Here is a 17,594-nt window from a genome sequence, read left to right on the forward strand (position 1 = left end):
TGGCCAAGTATGCAGTGATGCACTCACTAACTCGTTTGGTGACGTCTGGCCGTTGCAGTAGCGTTTCACGTAGACGCCATGGGCCTCGGGGGCGGCGAGCCGCCCGGAGTTTGAGTGACACCTCCACCGCGTCATGATCAGAGACGGCTGCCGGTGTTATGGCGGCCTCTTCAAGACATTGGAGTAAGTCCGAAGAGCCTATGAAGTGATCAAGTCTGGCATATGTGCGATGCACGTGTGAATAGAATGTAAACTGGGAAGTTTGCGGGTGTTTGGTTCTCCAAAGGTCTATCAGCTCCCTATCTTTTAGCCATTCGTGACCAGCAGGTGAAAGAGCACCAGTCCCTCCATAACGGTGTCCCGATCTATCAGTGAGTGTATCCATGACTATGTTGAGATCCCCACCTATGAGAAGGGGTGCATGGGGGGTTTGAAGCGCCTCCGAGATTGCGCCTTTTAAGAAGGCCTCTTGTCCTGTGTTTGGGGCATAAAGGGAGCCAATCGTGAGGTGTGTGTCACCCAGCTGGAATGTATGTACCAAGAGACGACCTTTGATCTCCCCTACCTTGTTACCCACCTTACCCTGGAAGCCCCTGGAGATCAGAATCGCAACTCCCGCAGTTTTCGTTGGGAGGGAGGAAAAGAACTGTTGCGGGAAGGCGCAGGAGCGCATCCTATGCCAGTCTTTTGGCAGGAGGTGAGTTTCCTGTAGCAAGCAGATGTCTGCCCCTGAATGTTCCAAATAGGAAATAACCGCCCTTCTTTTAATTGGGTTGTTCAACCCCTTCACATTAAGCGTCAGTACTTTAAGGGTAATGTCTGTCATGTTGTAGTGGATTTGTAGCATAGCGCAAGTTGGGCTCTCTGCAACTCACCCGGTCGTGAGGCAGTAAGTCTCTGGACGCGCCCCACCCAATCGCCCCGCAAGTCCAATTCTAGACCTTGGGCGCAAGGGAATGACGAATCTTGGAATCTGCCCCACAGCAAAACGCCCTCTCCTCCAAAGATAGATCCAATATGGCACACTGGTCCCCACCCATGAACCCTCCCTAGCCCAAGCAACCCCCCAAAAACAACCCAAAACCACCATAGTTCGCTTGTTTGCACATGTACTCGAAAGTCATCATGAGCAGAGGCTCTGCAACAACCCCCCCAACTCAACCTCCCCCCACCCAGCCCCAACATCCCTGAATTGTGTAGTCCCAATCCTGTTTTCCGGCACAGGATCGTGGTAGAAAATACTGAAGGGGTCATCTCCGACGGCGGCTTCTCCGGTCCCCCCCCCGCCCGACCCACTCACCGCATGAGCAGAATGCGTGCGATGCAAAGTCTCCCTCATGAAAGTGCCCATCAGTCTGGCGAAGAAGTTTCCTTGGCCACCTCCACCACCGCCGTCTCGCGCTCTCTGGAGATGACGGAAGCATCTGGTTTAAGGCGGTGAGATGGGGATCGCTTATAGTGGACAGTCTGCCAGCCCCCTCTGGCTGAGCCTTGTGAGCTTCTGAACACTGGCTCAGTGTCGACCATGTCTAGACCCAGGAGTTCACATGTGTCTTTGAGTGACCTCAGCTGCTGTAGCCGTCCATTCCACTTAAATATTATTCGAAACGGGTGGCCCCATGAATAGGGGATCTCTTTTTGCCGCAAGAAGTCTGTCACTTGTTTGAATTCTTTCCTTTTCTGAAGAGTGATGGAGGAGAGGTCCTGGTAGAGGGCGATGGAATGACCCTGAAATTGAAGGGGCTGGGCACGCTGGGCCTCTCGGAGGATCCGCTCTTTCAAAGGGAAATCCGGGAGGAAAGCCAGGATGTCTGGCGGTGGGGCTGAGGTTCTGCGAGGCAACCCCACTTTGTGCGCCCTGTCTATTCGAATGGGAAAGTCCGCCGGCTCTCCCAAAATACTCCTGAAGAGGGCCTGTAGGTACTTGGTGACATTGGCCCCTTCCTCTTTCTGAGGTACCCCCGGACCCGTATGTTGTTCCGACGGGAACGGTTTTCAAGGTCCTCTGTGTGGGCCTGGAGGTCCAGCTGCTGTTCTGTGAGGCGCAGGACCTCCTGCTGGAGTTGTTCAATTTGGGCGCTCCTGGTTTGGTCGGCTTCCTCGACAGCGACCACGCGCTCGCCAAGGCCCTCCACGTCGCGCCGGAGTTCTTAGACCTCACCCGCCACTTCTTGCTTTAGGGATTTGAAGTCTTCCCTGAGGGAGTTAAATAAAGTTTCTAGGAAGGATCTAGTGATGGGCACTTGGTCTTCTACTGTTGCCGGCGGTGTTTTCCCTGCCTCTGGGGACGGCGGATCCTTACCAAATTTGGGCTGTGACTTAGCCAGCAGTTCAGGGAGCGTCTGGGAGCCCTTCTTCCCCCTCTGACCCGCCATGGTATGGGGAGCTTAGGACACCTGTAGGCAGCAGATCCCAGGACCCTGGTCCGATGCAAGGGGGACAGTGAAGGAGGGCTGTCTGAGTTGAGGGTCCACCAGCAAGGCAGATGTGACGCACCACGCGCCCTCCAGCCGGGGGGGCAACCGGGACAGAGCCCCCGCCCCGATCACCAGTCACTGCGCGAGGTGGCGTAGCAGGTGTGGGGCTCCTCTGGCACCCGGGGAGCACCCGGGCCGCCGTCACTCAGGGAGCAGGTGGGGCTCACTCAGGCAGCACACCGCCGGGGGCTCGATCATGCCCCCGAGCTTTCCCTGCGCCTCCCCTCACTCTCCTCACCTGTGCAGTTGCTGCGTGTTCCGGGATCGTGGCCCTCCTGGCCCCTCCAGCTCCGAGACCGCAGCTCGCCAGGCCCAACCAACATCCGCCCTGTTCAGTGCGCTGCGGCCGCTTTCGGTGTCCGGGAGGTGCTGGAGGAAGTGAGGGATCAGCGCCATCTGTTGTCCACCGGGTCTCTCCGTGTGGTCAGGTCGTATTGGTGCTGCCGGGGACTGCAAGGCGCGCCGAGGCTAGGCCCAAAGCCGGGGCCTCGATTTTCGCGACCGCCGGCCGGGTCTCCTTTTCCGCCGGCCGGGTCGCTCTGCTGGAGGCTCTTCCTTTCTCGCCCCGATAGCACAGCCGGTGGGGGGCGGGAGCCGGACTCCCCCCTCGGTCAGGGGCCACTGCGTCCTGGTCAGACAGCGCTGGTCAGGCCGCGTGGGGGGATGTCAGCCCCCAGTCAGCAGGCCGAAGCCGGGGTCTGGAGTTTCGCGGTTGCCGGCTGTGCGGTCCTCGCACCCGGCTTGCCGCTAGTGTGGCGGTTACCCTGTTCGTCGACCTCCGCGGTCACAGCGGGAACAGCGGCGGTCGCAGAAGCCGTAGTTGTGCTCTCGGTGCCGTGGGTTCACACGGACCGAGCTGTCGTTCGCCGGACAGTGGCGTGGGCTCCTCCGAGCTTTCGGTGCTATTGCCGATGCAGGCCTCTGGGTCTCTGTCCTCCGATCTGCTCTTCGGGTGCGTATTCCGGGGCTCCGGTCGCACCCCCAAGTTACCGCAGCTGTACAGCCGCCTCCCCGTGCCTTGCTCCGCTTGTCGGGAGAGATTTAGGCTGTGTTTACGGTGGTTTAACGGGATCGGGCAGGGAGCTCCGGAGACCGATCACGCCGCCATCTTGGACACGCCCCCCAGGTTTCAATTTTGCAGTTGTTTTTGATGGGTCTGACAAGCCTGCAGAGTAATTGCCCCATGCCTCTGCGCATAGTGCTTCAATTTTCTCAGCAGTGGGCTTCAGGGCCTCTGCAACCGCTCTGTTGATGGACAGTTGGACTGAATCGTCAAGGGCTTCAATTAAAGTATCTTCTCAATTATTCCTGCTGCACTTCTCTTCATAATATTCTTGACATTCCCCTGGATCAAACAGTGCAGAGGCTGCCATGATGCAATCAGACTCAAGATAGCCACGCAGATTGGGATTAGGAAGCCACACCCACAGCACTATCATTTTTTTTTAAACAAATATTTCAAGACTACTATCTCCTTGTGCAGATGGCGCCAGTGGTGTTCAAGCTTACATTACATTCATTCCAAATACCAAAGTGGATTATGAGGAACTCCCAACCTCTGCTCTATTTCTTGCAGCCGTCACTTGAGCTGATATCCAAGCTTCCCACTACCTCTCAGGTAGGAGCGCACACAGTGCGCATAGAAAGAGGACTGCACCTGTGCTGGAGCATACCAGCCTATGTTACTGTCCTGAGCTCTCATGCTTCCCGGATCACATAACCTTGAAGTAATTAGGCAAAGGAAAATTACTTGCTAAATACCCAATATAACGCTAAACTAACTATTGTGCCCGGTAAGTGGCGGCAGTCTAAACAAAGTCTAAATAATCAGTTTAGCAGTAAAGCATTCAATAAAAATACATAATCATCACATTATTCTCACCCAAATGAAGAGACTCTTATCTGACTGCTGTGAGCAGCAAAGAGTAAATAAAATGGTGCCAGTCCTATTCGTAGATTATGCTGCCTGCTGATTGGTGCAATGTTCATGACTCCTTTGTCATGTTTGTGGGAAATGTAGTTGTATTAGTAAAGAATAGAGAAGCACATTCTGAGCCTCTGGTACAGCCATAGGATCCATGCACCCTTCGAAAATGAGTATGTGTTGCAATTATAAGACTATATATTGAGACTACGGAACTAACCAATGGAGTACCTCATGGACCTGTCTCAGTCCCACTGTAATTAACATCTATGTCGCTCCCTTGGCAGGTTTACTCAGGAAGCTAGGTTTTACACCCATCTCCTATGCTGATGATACTCAGCTCCTGCTATGCTTTGACAAACAAGACCCCAATGGCCAGTCCAACCTCTCAGAAGGTATGAAAACCATTGCCAGCTGAATCAGACAGAATTTCCTCCAGCTTAATGCGGACAAAACGGAAATCATGCTGTTTGGTGATGCTCCTTCAAGATGGTCTCCAAGCTGGTGGCCTACAGAATTGGAACCTGCACGGAAACCCAAGACTGTGGTCAAAAATCTAGGAGTTCGATTGGACCAGAAACGAATTATGAAGGAGCAGGTTTCTACCACCATCGCCGCTTGCTTCCATACATTAGGTCTCTGGCGAAGAGTATTTCTCTTTCTCCCTCTGTCCCCTCGCAAAACATGGATCCAGGCACTAGTATTGAGTCGACTAGACTACTGCAATGCGTTGCTGATCTCAGCCAGCGAAGCATCACTGAACAAATTGCAAGTAGTCTAAAACACTGCTGGAATACTGGTCGCTAATGCTCCTGCTCTAACCCCCTCTCTTCCTGTCCTGCAGAAACTGCATTGGTTGCCTTTACGGAAGCGAATACGCTTCAAGATCTGTTGCATTGTGCATAAAGCCCTAAATGGCAAGGGCCCCAGTTATTTAGCAGAGAAATTAAAAAAACGTCAGCCTCCCAGAACACTGCGCTCAGGGACCAAATCTCAACTTGTGGTTCAACGCTGCAAGAAGGTCCGGCTAGGTGGGAAAGCCTTTTTCCATTTAGCCCCCACCTTCTGGAACCAACTTCCAACTCATTTGCGTAAATGCTCTGACCTCCTGAGATTTTGCAAGCTCTGGAAGACCTCATTGTTCTAACTTACTCCCTGTTTCTGCCCAAATATGCAGGTCGCGAGCGTGGAGATACCCCTTGGGGGGGTGATTCTAGGGCTTTATAAATCCTAAATCATATCCATGTACAAACAACCCTTGTGAGGATCTTGAGGCCCTCGGGGGCCAGCTCATACAGTCAAATGGCTTTTTTTCACTCACCATTCCAAACATTATGCTGGGCATTTTTCTTTATCTGTCACTAAGCACATGTGCAGGAAATTAGACTTTTTATTGTGGTACATTACCATAGCTGTGTATATCTTATGGGAAATGCAGCAAATTCATGGCAATAGGTGAATTATTGCACATTTTTTGCATTTTCACTTATCTTCCCATTAATCATATTATTTTCGCAATAGGAGCTTCGAAGTATGGCACCAAAAAGTACAGGGTTAATCGGAGCGCACACTGACGACTTGAAGCAGTAACCAATGTCATGCACTTTTGGAGCTGTTGATGAGGGTTATGAAGGGGTAAATCTGTGTGTCCAGTTCCACTTCATATCAAGGGCATTATCAGCTTGGAAACAGTGAGCAAGGTTTCTGAACTGGGCTGTCTGAAAGACAGCTCTAATTCAGAGAAATATTGGGTTACATTGTTTCACCTTACACACAGCAGGTGCCTAAAACAGGCACTCTGCTCTGCGCCAGCAAAGCTGATCATGATATGCCAGTGTTGGGCGTGGCACTTGAGCACTAAAAGTAATGCATTCCATTCTTTTAATTTCCTAACTCATTCATAGACCGAACCTGTAAGAAACAAATGTTTAACTTGCCAATTCTTTTTATTGCAGGTAGTAGAAGGTTTTTGTGATGTTGAAGCCTGCGCTGTGACCTGGTTTCAGAAGGAAAAATTGGTGCTTTTTGTTGTACCCAGAGGCACTATAGAGAAGAAGAGCATGTTTGCTGAACTTCAAAAGCATCTGAACAGCTATGCTGTCCCAGATGATATATTTGTGATTGAATCTTTGCCTCTTACATCACACGGTAAGTTAGCAGCAGCACCGTTTCTCACTCACACCTGTGCTAATGACCTCGTACATATTTGTAGCTACCTGCTACACACTCTATTAATTTCAAATTGTAACACCTACACACATAGAACGTTGCGTTTCGCACAGCTAACTCATTGTTTTCTTTGCTTTTGGGACAAACATTTTTGGTAGGCCATGTTCATCACTACTTTTTGTTTGCTATAATGTGTTTCTTGCTATTAAAGTGTGGTTTAAACTGTACACTGGCACTCTTTGTAATAAGTTTTGGGTTTTTAGGAAACGTAATGAGTCTACCTCTGTTGGACTTGGCCCTCTCTGCAAATTCACCCCAAAACATTTTGCCTTTACACCACCTATTTCTCTGAACCCTTTTTTGTTCACATTTAAGACTCCGTGCACTTTACTACTACTACTACTAACCAGTGCTAAAGTGCTTGTGCTCTCTCCTTTAAACATGGCGAAATTGGCATGCATCCAATTGGCACATTAAATTTACTTGTAAGTCACTAGTAATATGGTACTTCAGGTACCTAGTGCCTGTAATTTGAATGTTACTAGTGGACCTGCAGCACTGATTGTGCCCCCCACTTATATAGCCTTTTTAAACAGGTCTCTGACTTGCCATTACAGCATATATATGCAATTTTAAACTGCCATTGTGACCTGGGAAAATTAACCTTTTGCCAGGCCTTAACCTTCATACACTTCAGCCCGAAGGTAGGCCCTAAACAGCCCGCATGGCAGGGTGCAGTGTCTTTAAAAAGATGGAAATGCACTTTTAAGTTTTACATGTCTTGGATGTGAAACCTCTTAAAATAAATGTTTCACTACTGCAGGGCCTACCTCTCCCATAAGATAGAATTGGGTTATCTAATTACACTTAACACGTTTTGATAGGGAGTAGATAGGAATGTTGAGTGTGGACTCTAAAGAATTGTAATTTAAAACCCTCTTTTATTGTAAAGTTAGATTTTAAGTCACAATCCTGTAAATGCCACTTTTAGAAAGTTGTCGTTTTCTTCTAATCATTTGATGCCTGCTCGTAGGTCACATGACTGGGTGTGAGTGCAGTTGACATTTGTGTATTCCTCCCAGACAGCCCCACTATAAAGAGGCTGGGTGGTGGCAGGATGGGGGCATCCAGGTAGGATGAGAGGGTGGAGCTGTCACCTGCCACACTTGCACTCAGCACACTCACAAAGGACTTCGCACTAGGTCATTGTGCCCCCAGACAATCTGGGACCAGGGCAGGGAGGTAGGAAATTCCAGACATGTCGGTGTTGGCGGGTGAGGGGCACTCAAGAAGCCTCTCCCACTTCAAAGGGGGCAACAGGTAAACAAATGAAACCCTCAGTTCAACACTTCAGTTCACTTATGGATCTGCAGAAGAATTCTCAGAGGACTGCCCGGCTGTGTGTGGCATGCTGTGTACTTCAGAGGACTGCCCTGCTGAATTAAAAGAATTGCCCTGCTGCCTGAAGCCTTGCCTGTGCCCTCAGGGGACTGCCCTGCTGCTTGAGACCTGCTTTTCTGCTTGCAACCAGGACTACCAGAGGGAGTCCAAGGGCTAGTTGGCTGACTTCCTGATCAGAGCATTGGGGGCAGAAAAGGCTCCAGCAATCTTGAACCTGCACCTGCACCCAGCCTGCATGAGCTATGACCCTCCAAGCGGTGACCCTTCAGTCCTGGACCCTTGGAAGTGGGGTGAAAAGTGCTGTACCAGCCTAACTGAAGGCTCCCCCAAATATGGCGTGAAGTAACATGAAGCCCCCCCCAAAGCAATGCCACACAGATCACGCACCAAGAACATAAGGTACAATGCTCAGCGGGCCGAACTTGGTCCTGTGCCGAGCCTGCGCTCCATCTCTGTCAGTCTGACTGCGTGACTTTGTCCAGGTAAAGCGCGACCACATACCCTCAGTTAGTGCTGTGTGCCTTCTGGTGCTACTATTTATCTAAATCTTTTAAAATTGCATATGTGCATTTTTATTGATTGCCTTTTTTGTTTTGGTGTCAAATAATGTATTATAATTTACTCTACATTTTTCTAAATTGGTATTTATGAGTGGGGGAATTGGTGGGGGGGATTCAGGGCCTTGTTGCCCATGTTTCAGGAGTATTGAGGACTCCAGTAGAGGGTGGCAATCGCCTTTTGACGAGGAGTCACTAAGTAGAGCCAACTGAGAATGGTGGACTAAGAACCGAGACACCCTGTAATGCCCGTGTAGAGTTCGGGGCTCTGAGGAAAGAGATAATGTAGAGTCAATGATGGCACTGAGTGACAATCTCATCATGGGAGCTTGGTGTCATCCCTGGTGTGCTCACTCACTAACATCCAGAGCTCGTCCCAATCCTCCACAATTGGGTATCTAGGCAAACCTCTACTCTCCTGTACATGGAGGACTTTACTTTCTACTTGTGACCATCGTAATGTCACTATGCGCCATAACACTGTGGAAGTGGCCATTTGAAACTTTCACAGGGATGTGATTGCCTGTATTGCTAGAAGGAGAGCGAGGTCCAGGAATCATGAAAGTGCTCTTTTCCGCGAGGGCATCGAATAATCTCAGGTGCACAATGTTCCCAAGTGAGTTGGAGTGATAAGGCAGTGCAAGTGTCCAAGGCTCTAAAAACACACAGCCAAAACTCCATCAAAAAAGGCAGTCCCAAAGCATGTGGTAGAAATCTGCCGGGGTGTGATGACATTAGAGATAGAAGGATGAGACCCCAGGAAAAATGTTTTGTATCCTAGATGGGGAATGATACGATTGATGTAGAATAATACATGTAATTAATTGGAAACAGCCGTTATGAGAAATTGCATAGATTTTAGAGGCTTGAGCCCATATCTTGTCATATAAAACTCACTGGAATTCAGTCTCCCATACCTCCCGTAATAGTTGAAGGGAAATATGGTAGTGGGAAACTTTGTGACAAGTATATCCAAGTCACACAGTGCCTACTGATTCCCAAAGATTTCAAAAATGGAGGCTCGACAAGTAAAATAAAGCCCAATAGAAATTACAGTTCATGTGTGACGGGAATCTAAGCGCAATTTAAGGCTCACCGTGATGGAGCACAGGTTGGATATGCCAAGCAGGTTCATCCAGGTCAAAGATGTTTTTTTCTGACTTAGTTTATAAAATTGAAGTCAGAATCACCCAACGGGTCAAGTAAGCAAGTTGTATCCAGCAAAGTCCCTTGGAAGTCATTGAATGATTGTCCCCTCAAATAATGTCTTTTATACCAAAAGTAGTCTTTATATACGAACACTCAAAAAAAATCTGCCAGACAGAAACAATGCAGGTAGTCCCCTGAGGCCAGGCTATAGTGTTCAATAGACTGGCTCCTAAGTCCCAGACTCAGAGAGTGTCTTGCTTGTAAGTGCATAGGCTGTCTTTGGCGAGTAACACTTGCGGCTCTGCAGGGGCAGCGGCTGGAAGTCCTCAGCACTCCACCATTGCAACAGTAAGTTTCCTTTGATTCTTCCCACATGTGGGGAGAAAAGGGTGCATCTCAGCAACTTCTGGTTCTGATACTCAGTCAGGGCTCGGACCTGCATGGATCATTACGGGTCAATGGCATCTGTCCTTGTCCTTTTTGTAGTCCCACTCTGATATGCAGTGTATACAGGCTTCACGCTCCTACCCTGCACTATGGCAATGGGCCAGTGGGCACAGAAACAAAATCCTCTTCACTGTAATTCCTCTCTGCCATACAGGGTTGCTGACTCTCATACTGCAAACAGACAATGGCCCGTTTGGCACAGATAACTTCACAGCAGTCCCCCTTTAGCATACTGGGTCGACGACTAACACACCATACACAGGCAATGGCCTGATTGGCACAATAACTTCACAACAACTCCCTCCGGTATATGGAGTCGACAACCTACACAGAATACATTTTTTTGGGCAGTCTTGGATGATTTTGTTATCCAGGTGGATTATTATCACCTGAAGAGATGGAGCCTGGTGGCCATATTCAACTTGTATTTTCGGCATTAGTTGTCAGACTTGGTTGTCGCCTACATCTAGGTCGCTCTTCTCACTACTCACTTCTCTAGTCCTGATGAAGACCCTTATTTGAGGCATTCAGCGCCCCCCTCATTTGTGTTGGGTTGAAACGTTTTAGCCTCTTAGAACTAAGCCTGGATGAGCATTTACTAGCCACATAGCGGCAATAGTTATCGATCAACTGTGCTTGTATTTGACAGAGATAATGTCATACTTATGCATTTGACAGGTTTTTAGATGAAGAAATAGACTTAAGAGAAGGATCAGGAACCCTCCAATTTCTCTCTTCTTTACATTTTCACAGGCATCTTCTCCGAGCACCTTCCTATTTCAAATTCCTTATAATCCTGAGCACTTATGTGATCTATTCAAATTTCTTTACATAAATTAATAGGTTTCCAGAAATTTCCACTAAAAATTGTTGAAGTAAATATATATGTATGTGTCTTTTTTCCAAATTCAGTTGTGTTTTTGATGCTTTTCCGACAGGTGTTTTTTCCTACATTGCTAAAGGGTTAGTGATACAATCACCCCTCTTTGTTGTGTTCACCTCCCCCTATTAGACTATTGTTTGTTTGTATCAATTAATACCCAGGTCACTCGGGCTGCGTTTCGGTCACCCCATTGTTTGTCATTGTACCATTCATATGCACACATACATCCAGCACATGCATACAGCACACTTGCTCTGCACAGCACTATATACTAACTTGATGTTGGCCGAGGGTGAGTAAAGAACAAAGCAGCTGGCCTTTACTTGTACTTGAGTGAGCCTGTGGGCCTCACTCCAGTGACACAAGTAAAAAGGGCTTGTTCACTCCTACTAATCACTACATCGTATGCTGGTACCACTGCACTCGTGCTACTTATCTCCTGGCAAAGGCAGTTGCCTTTCACCATTGTGAGGGTTGAGCTTTGGGCACCCCTTCCGGTCCAACAAGACTGCAGTCTGTGAGACATACCTATGGCTATGACATGATTCGTATTCACCCATGACAGCAAAAATCAGCACCAGGGATCAAGGCATCATATCAGAAGCATGGGAAGACATCCATTGCCATGCAAGGGACTTTTCCTTTACAACACCCCTCTACTTCAGCTACACAAAACTGGTTCTGGGATCAGCTCCCCCTCCCACTTGGCTGGTGTCCAATTCGTTGCAGAGGCCATAAAGATCAAAGGCTTTCTTTCCTCAAGTTTCCCCTTACACCTCACTGTGAAAAGTCCTGTTTTACCTATGTCCTTGTGAAGTAAATTAGAATCCTCATCCCCTCTAACTAGTCTTTCAGTTCTCAGGTGCCACATACCTCACCCCCAACCCATCTTGTGACCTGGCATAAGCCATTGTCCTGCTCTGGCAGCTGTTTTCATACCTCATTAAGGCCAACCATTTCCCTTGATTGATCCAAAAGGGAGTTAGTAAAAGTAATAAGTTAATCTCCACTCAGGTTTTCCTCATAGGACAGGCAGAATCTTCAACAGAGCAAATAAAGATTTTGGGGGCTTGCCAGTGTAGGGACACAGTAACATTACACTTCTATATGTCCCACTTTTAAATACTGGGCAACCTACCGTGTGAGCTACAAGGTCTACTGTGGGGTGACTCTGGTGGGGACTCGCTGCCCCAAAGAGCTCTGCGCAGACCAGGAGAGGAGGAGCTATCACCTGCACACCCAGCTCCAAAATCCCACACTTAAAGCACCTTGTTGTCTCCCTGGGCATGGACCCTGCAGGCATCAGACTGTGGTAGGGACTCGCTGTCCTAAAGTGCTCTGCTCAGCCCAGGAGAGGAGGGGCAATCAACTGCTCTCCCAGCACCTCCATCCCGTGCATAAAGCACCTTGGTGCCTCCTGTGATGCGGAAAGTGCATAGGGCGCGTGCCCGGGCAAAGACCAGGCTAAAAGCGGGCCCATCTGCGCCCATCCGCAACCAGATGAGGCTGCGTTGGAGCCCACTCTCTCGGCCCTTGGATTCCAGAAAGAGCCATCAAAGACTTCTTCAAGTCAAGGTAGGCCTCTTTTCCATCTTACTTGCTATCCCTTTACTGGCTGTTCATGTACTTAACAATGGGGAAAAATAATCCCTCTACCCAAAAGAAACCTGGAGACAAGGGACCCTCATTACCCCGCCATTTACCTTCTAACTGTCCTCAGCCATGGGAGTAATCTCTACGCAATTAGAGATTGTGGAGAGCCATAGCTTTCCAAACGTTAAGTGAAACAAATGACTTCCTTGGGCCTTCTGACCCCCCCCTCAGGTGGATATTTAGACAAAATGTAAGGATAGCGTCGCAGTTGAAATTTCATAGCTTCAGTCAGTAAGACCCAAAGAGTCCGATGTGACCCCCTACCCATGCATTATCCAGGATTCCCTTGTAAACTCTTCTTTTATTAATCTAAGAAACCCCCCTCCTGCAATACAAAAGCCTCCAAGGATCAAGCGAAAAAGATGCAACAAAACCGCCCAAATGGATGTTATAGGGGCAAAAAAGCCACGCACAAAGTTCGAAATGCCCTCCCACAACAGTGTTGCACCATCTAGGGCAGATATCAGTGCTGCATTATAGGACGTCTGCAAACCCTTCTTTGAAAATCTGGAGGCTCTACTGATGGACCTCAGATAGGGCACTATTGCGCAGATTAAATCTCTGGGGGATGGAGTGCAAGGGTTTATGGATTTTCGTCATACCACTAAAAATATTTCCCATAATACTAGTCCGCTTCAGCCTCATCCACCTTGCACCTCAACCTCACCTTCTCCAGCATCTTTTCTACCCGTGCTGGCCAGCCACTGTCTCAGCCTGTACTTGCCATGGTCGCTCACCCACAGCTTTCCAAATCCGCTTCAGTGGTTAATAACACTGGCCCTCGTGAGCATTTTAGACTAGAGAGTAACGTCGCTGTGTACCAGGAGTGTGAGGACCTTTTTCAACTACCACCCAAATGTACGCCATATAGTAACATACTAGAATTTGTCCCTCCCGTGAGTGCAGACATGCAGGAAGACTGGGAGGGCTTAAAAAATAGTCGCTCACTGATGCAATACAAATTCAGGTTGGCCAACCGACCTAGCAGATGAAATCCTTATGGTCAGAGTGTGTTGGCTGGTTGGAATACACCCCAAAGTTTTATAGGGGTGAGTGTGTTGTAGTAAATTTCAGAAACCCTTGCCTGGTAAGCCAACTATTTTTCATAATGGACCATTGTGCGAAAGAGATTGGGCAAGATTCACACCCTACCGCTCGTCTTCATTTATTGACTCCTCCTTTCTATGATCAACGACCCCCAAAGAAATGGGCCCGGACCCCGATCCAGCGGCCACGTTCATCACTCCCTTTGCTCACAAATTCTGCTTTGCAGTCATCTCTTGCATGTCGGATGTAGAATGACTAGTTGACCCTGTGGTCAATCATTTGTTTTCTCCTCCCATTCTTCACGATGTTGTATCCATGCCCCATAAGGGAGAGGTCCCTACTAGCTCCTTTATTCCGGATGATGTCATTGGGCCAGACTGACTCAGCTTTATGTCCTGTAATATAGCAGGAAGAATTTGGTAAATGAGGACTGGCTAGAACGAATTAATAAGCATTATGTAGTGTGTCAAGAGACTTGGGCCCTTGAGGATTTTTATGTTGAGGTGTTTCAATTTGTTTTCATAGCTGTTACACCACCTTTATCAGGCAGAACGAAGGGAGGATTAGGGGTGTTCACCTCATAAAGAATAAGCAATTTGAAAGTTGAGAAGCTGTTGTGTATCCCCTGTTGCCAAATGGATGCATTATTAATTAATTTTTATTTTCATTATTTTACAAACCATCCCATTCATCTGATAAGTGAACTGGTTCAATTTATTACAGGTTACTGTGAGAGACACCCAACAAGGGGGGCTGTTTTCTGGATGGGTGATTTTAACATCTCTTTGTGCCCCCTTAGAGGTGACCATGTTTGCTGTGCCATTGATTGGCAAGAGGAAAATGTAATGCATTTTATTCATACCCCATATGGGACTGCCTTGAATTAGGGTATAATGAAACACAGTTTACATTTTAGCTCCATTTCTTTTAAGGACAGTGCTTTCCCACTTTAGACTACCTAGTCTCTTTTCTACCCTCGTGACTAATGACAATAACCACTCTAGCATGCGTCACATGATGCATTTTAATATCGCTAAGGCTCCAACCTTATCCTCGTGAGTCACGGTAACAACCATGCAAATCAACGTATTCACAAGTTTATTGCTGGCTCCTAACGATTTATACCTGTAATGGCCAACAGGCTTCGTACGTGTTGGCTTTCCGCGTTACTTTTCTGAAACGTTCTAGTTAATTTTTTACCCGGAAGTGAGTATGGGCAAGAACACTGAGCGTCTCGGTTACCACCCGGAAGTAAACTTTAAGAACTTCCGGGTTTTCTCTTTCTCGCCGGCATATCTAACATACTTTCAAACCTTCGGTTGCACAGCGCACAAGTTACCCCAGTAGCCCGACGTGCACCCGACGTCCACCGGACAAGGGCTCCCTATTCGAAGACCTCACACTACGATTCGCAGGTATTTACTGGCAGGATTCCTTTTCGCCGCTCTTGATGCCGGCACTATCGCGACACTATTCCTGTCTCACTCGCTTCATAGAGGGATTACATGTTAAGCCACACTGTTATGTGTCCCTTATTAGCGCCTTGACGCTATCCTGGTCTATGATGCGGTAGCGCCAGTCATTTATTTTGTACCGTTACATAACTTAATCTCGCTCTGGGTAAATGCACTTGTACTTGCTCGCATGGGTTTTTTCAGTTCTGCTAATTTAGCATATGGTTAGCCACTACTTTTATGAGCTCAATTTACGGATGCACCACTACTACTATGTAACAGAGGTCCGCTCTAAAGGGGGTCTTGATCTCTGTACCACTATTATTAAACGAGGTCCTGCTCCATCTAGTCACGCCTTGACGTTACCTCATGAGACGAGCCATTTGCTTCTTTTTGCTCCATTTAGTCACGCTGTGTTGTCACCTTTGAGAAGAGCCTTCTGTTTGCTTCTAAATCACTGTTACATGCCAACATGTCTGATTATTTAACAATTAATTAGTACTCTCAGCTCGTGTTCTTGGGTTTTCCTAACACTACCAATTTTTTAAACAAAGTATCATTTGAATTTACCGCACTCTATGTTGGCACTTACATAAATATATTTTGTGATGTGAGGCGGTAGTGGATTCATGGGTCTCTGTTTTAACCTGAAGCTCCTGACTTAGTTAAATAAGCAGATCGTTATATCAGACTACACAGGTGCATTCATCTTGATACTGATATATCCCCCCTTCACATTGTAGGTCTTTTTGCTTTCCTCAAGACTTTTCCCCTACACAGGATTTTCTTACTTTTGGACCAGGTATGTTTTGTATCTTCTAGAGTTACATTAGACACTTTTTCTGAATGCTGTTTACCTGAAAATATTTCCAAACTGATATATCTTTCAGATTGTACTATCCACGTATATCTTGGAAAACCTTCAAGGTATTTACTTTCCTATCTAAAGTATTTGGTAAGCTACTGTAGCGTTTTAGCTGGGTAGTCTGCTCGCGGCATGGGTTTTTAGTTTTTATTGTTTACTTAACGGACACCTTTGTGTCACTGTATCTTTTACGGTATCCATGAGCACTCTTCTTTGAAATGTTTGCATTTCACTCTCACTTTTAGATTCAGGTGCTCACCACTCAAATTAAGAAACCGCACAGTTGTTTTATACTTGTGCATCCCATTCACGCTCCAGTCATATTTATTTTTATTGAACCTTCTTCTCACCCTTGTGCTCCCCTGCGTGACTCCAAGGGCCCTCACATTGGGTCATGCTCCCCTCCTTTCTCTGGGAATTTCGCTCTTTTTTCTTTTCACCTTTTGAGCACTCTCTTAGACTCGTATTCATTAGCATTTCTAGAGTTACCACCATTAATTTCCTTTTTTCTTTTCTCTCCCTTTCTATGATCACAAAAGCAGCTGCATGTTTTAATACAATTGTCCTTCACTGTGTAATATCTTTGTATATTTTTTTTTCTGAAACATACTGATGTATGCTCATAATTGTATGCCTTTACAGCCCTGAAGAAGCCCTTTCTCTGAGCGAAACACATTGGCTGATTTCATTCCTGTGCATACCGTAATATACATCTGACAAATAAAAGAAGGATAACGACATACGACCAAGTTTGTCAGTCTAAATATGTACATTTGACTTGTCCTTTTTATGTTGCCTCTCATCCACGAAGGGTTACATTTATTTTATGATCTACTGGCAGCAGATCATTTGAGGTGGGCAATGTAGCTCAATAATACTGTGACTAGTTCTGGTAGTGCTGTCTTCTAGAACTCAGCTGCTTGCTTCCTAAAGATATTGTTTATTTCGGGTCGACTAGCACACCAGACGCACGTTTGCTTAATCTTACATGATAAAGTTTGATGACGGGAGAGAAGAGCTTGCAAAGGATCTTTTCAAACCCAACAGTGAGATGAAACAAGTAGTCTCCAGTGGGGTAACTAAGACTGAAAGTCTGAAACTGAAATTTCAAAAGTTAGAAAGGCTAAAATAAATGAGCTTTCAAAGTGGTGGGACGGGGTCACCCTTAGGAGATACCTCGACAATAAAAAAGTCCCCACGGGTCTGAGGATTCTAACATTACCCAATTTTGACGATCTTGACACGGATCTCCTTTCTGAATTGGAGGATAATCTCCACAACTCATCATTTACCATGATGAAGATCCTAATAGCCCATGCCGATAGAAACTGTACCAAGTTACAGGCAGAAATTAAGATTCTTGAGGACGAAATCAAACTATAAAACCTACCAGATTTAACAGCCAAGAATTATGCAATACTCAAAGAACAGATCGCGAACCACCAGACAGTGGTGAAAAATAGGAAAATGCATAACATTATGTGGGATGATTGAGACTACGATCATGGCCGCATTTTTACTTTTGCAACCAAATTTGATAGCATTCAGGTTCCCAAGACTGCCACCCC

At 47.0% G+C, this 17,594-nt stretch overlaps 1 protein-coding gene across 2 annotated transcripts in view; it reads left to right on the forward strand.

Moving 5' to 3' along the window:
- The window catches only part of AASDH (aminoadipate-semialdehyde dehydrogenase), a 630,945-nt gene that overhangs the window by 317,530 nt on the left and 295,821 nt on the right, over positions 1 to 17,594 (forward strand). For both annotated transcript variants that reach the window (XM_086962613.1, XM_086962614.1), the window contains exon 9: positions 6,357 to 6,549. In XM_086962613.1, the coding sequence (XP_086818739.1) occupies positions 6,357 to 6,549 (193 nt within the window). The remainder of the gene's footprint in view (positions 1 to 6,356; positions 6,550 to 17,594) is intronic.

The sequence above is a fragment of the Lissotriton vulgaris genome, chromosome 3_1 (assembly GCF_964263255.1).
Source record: "Lissotriton vulgaris chromosome 3_1, aLisVul1.2, whole genome shotgun sequence".
Lineage (NCBI taxonomy): Eukaryota > Metazoa > Chordata > Amphibia > Caudata > Salamandridae > Lissotriton > Lissotriton vulgaris.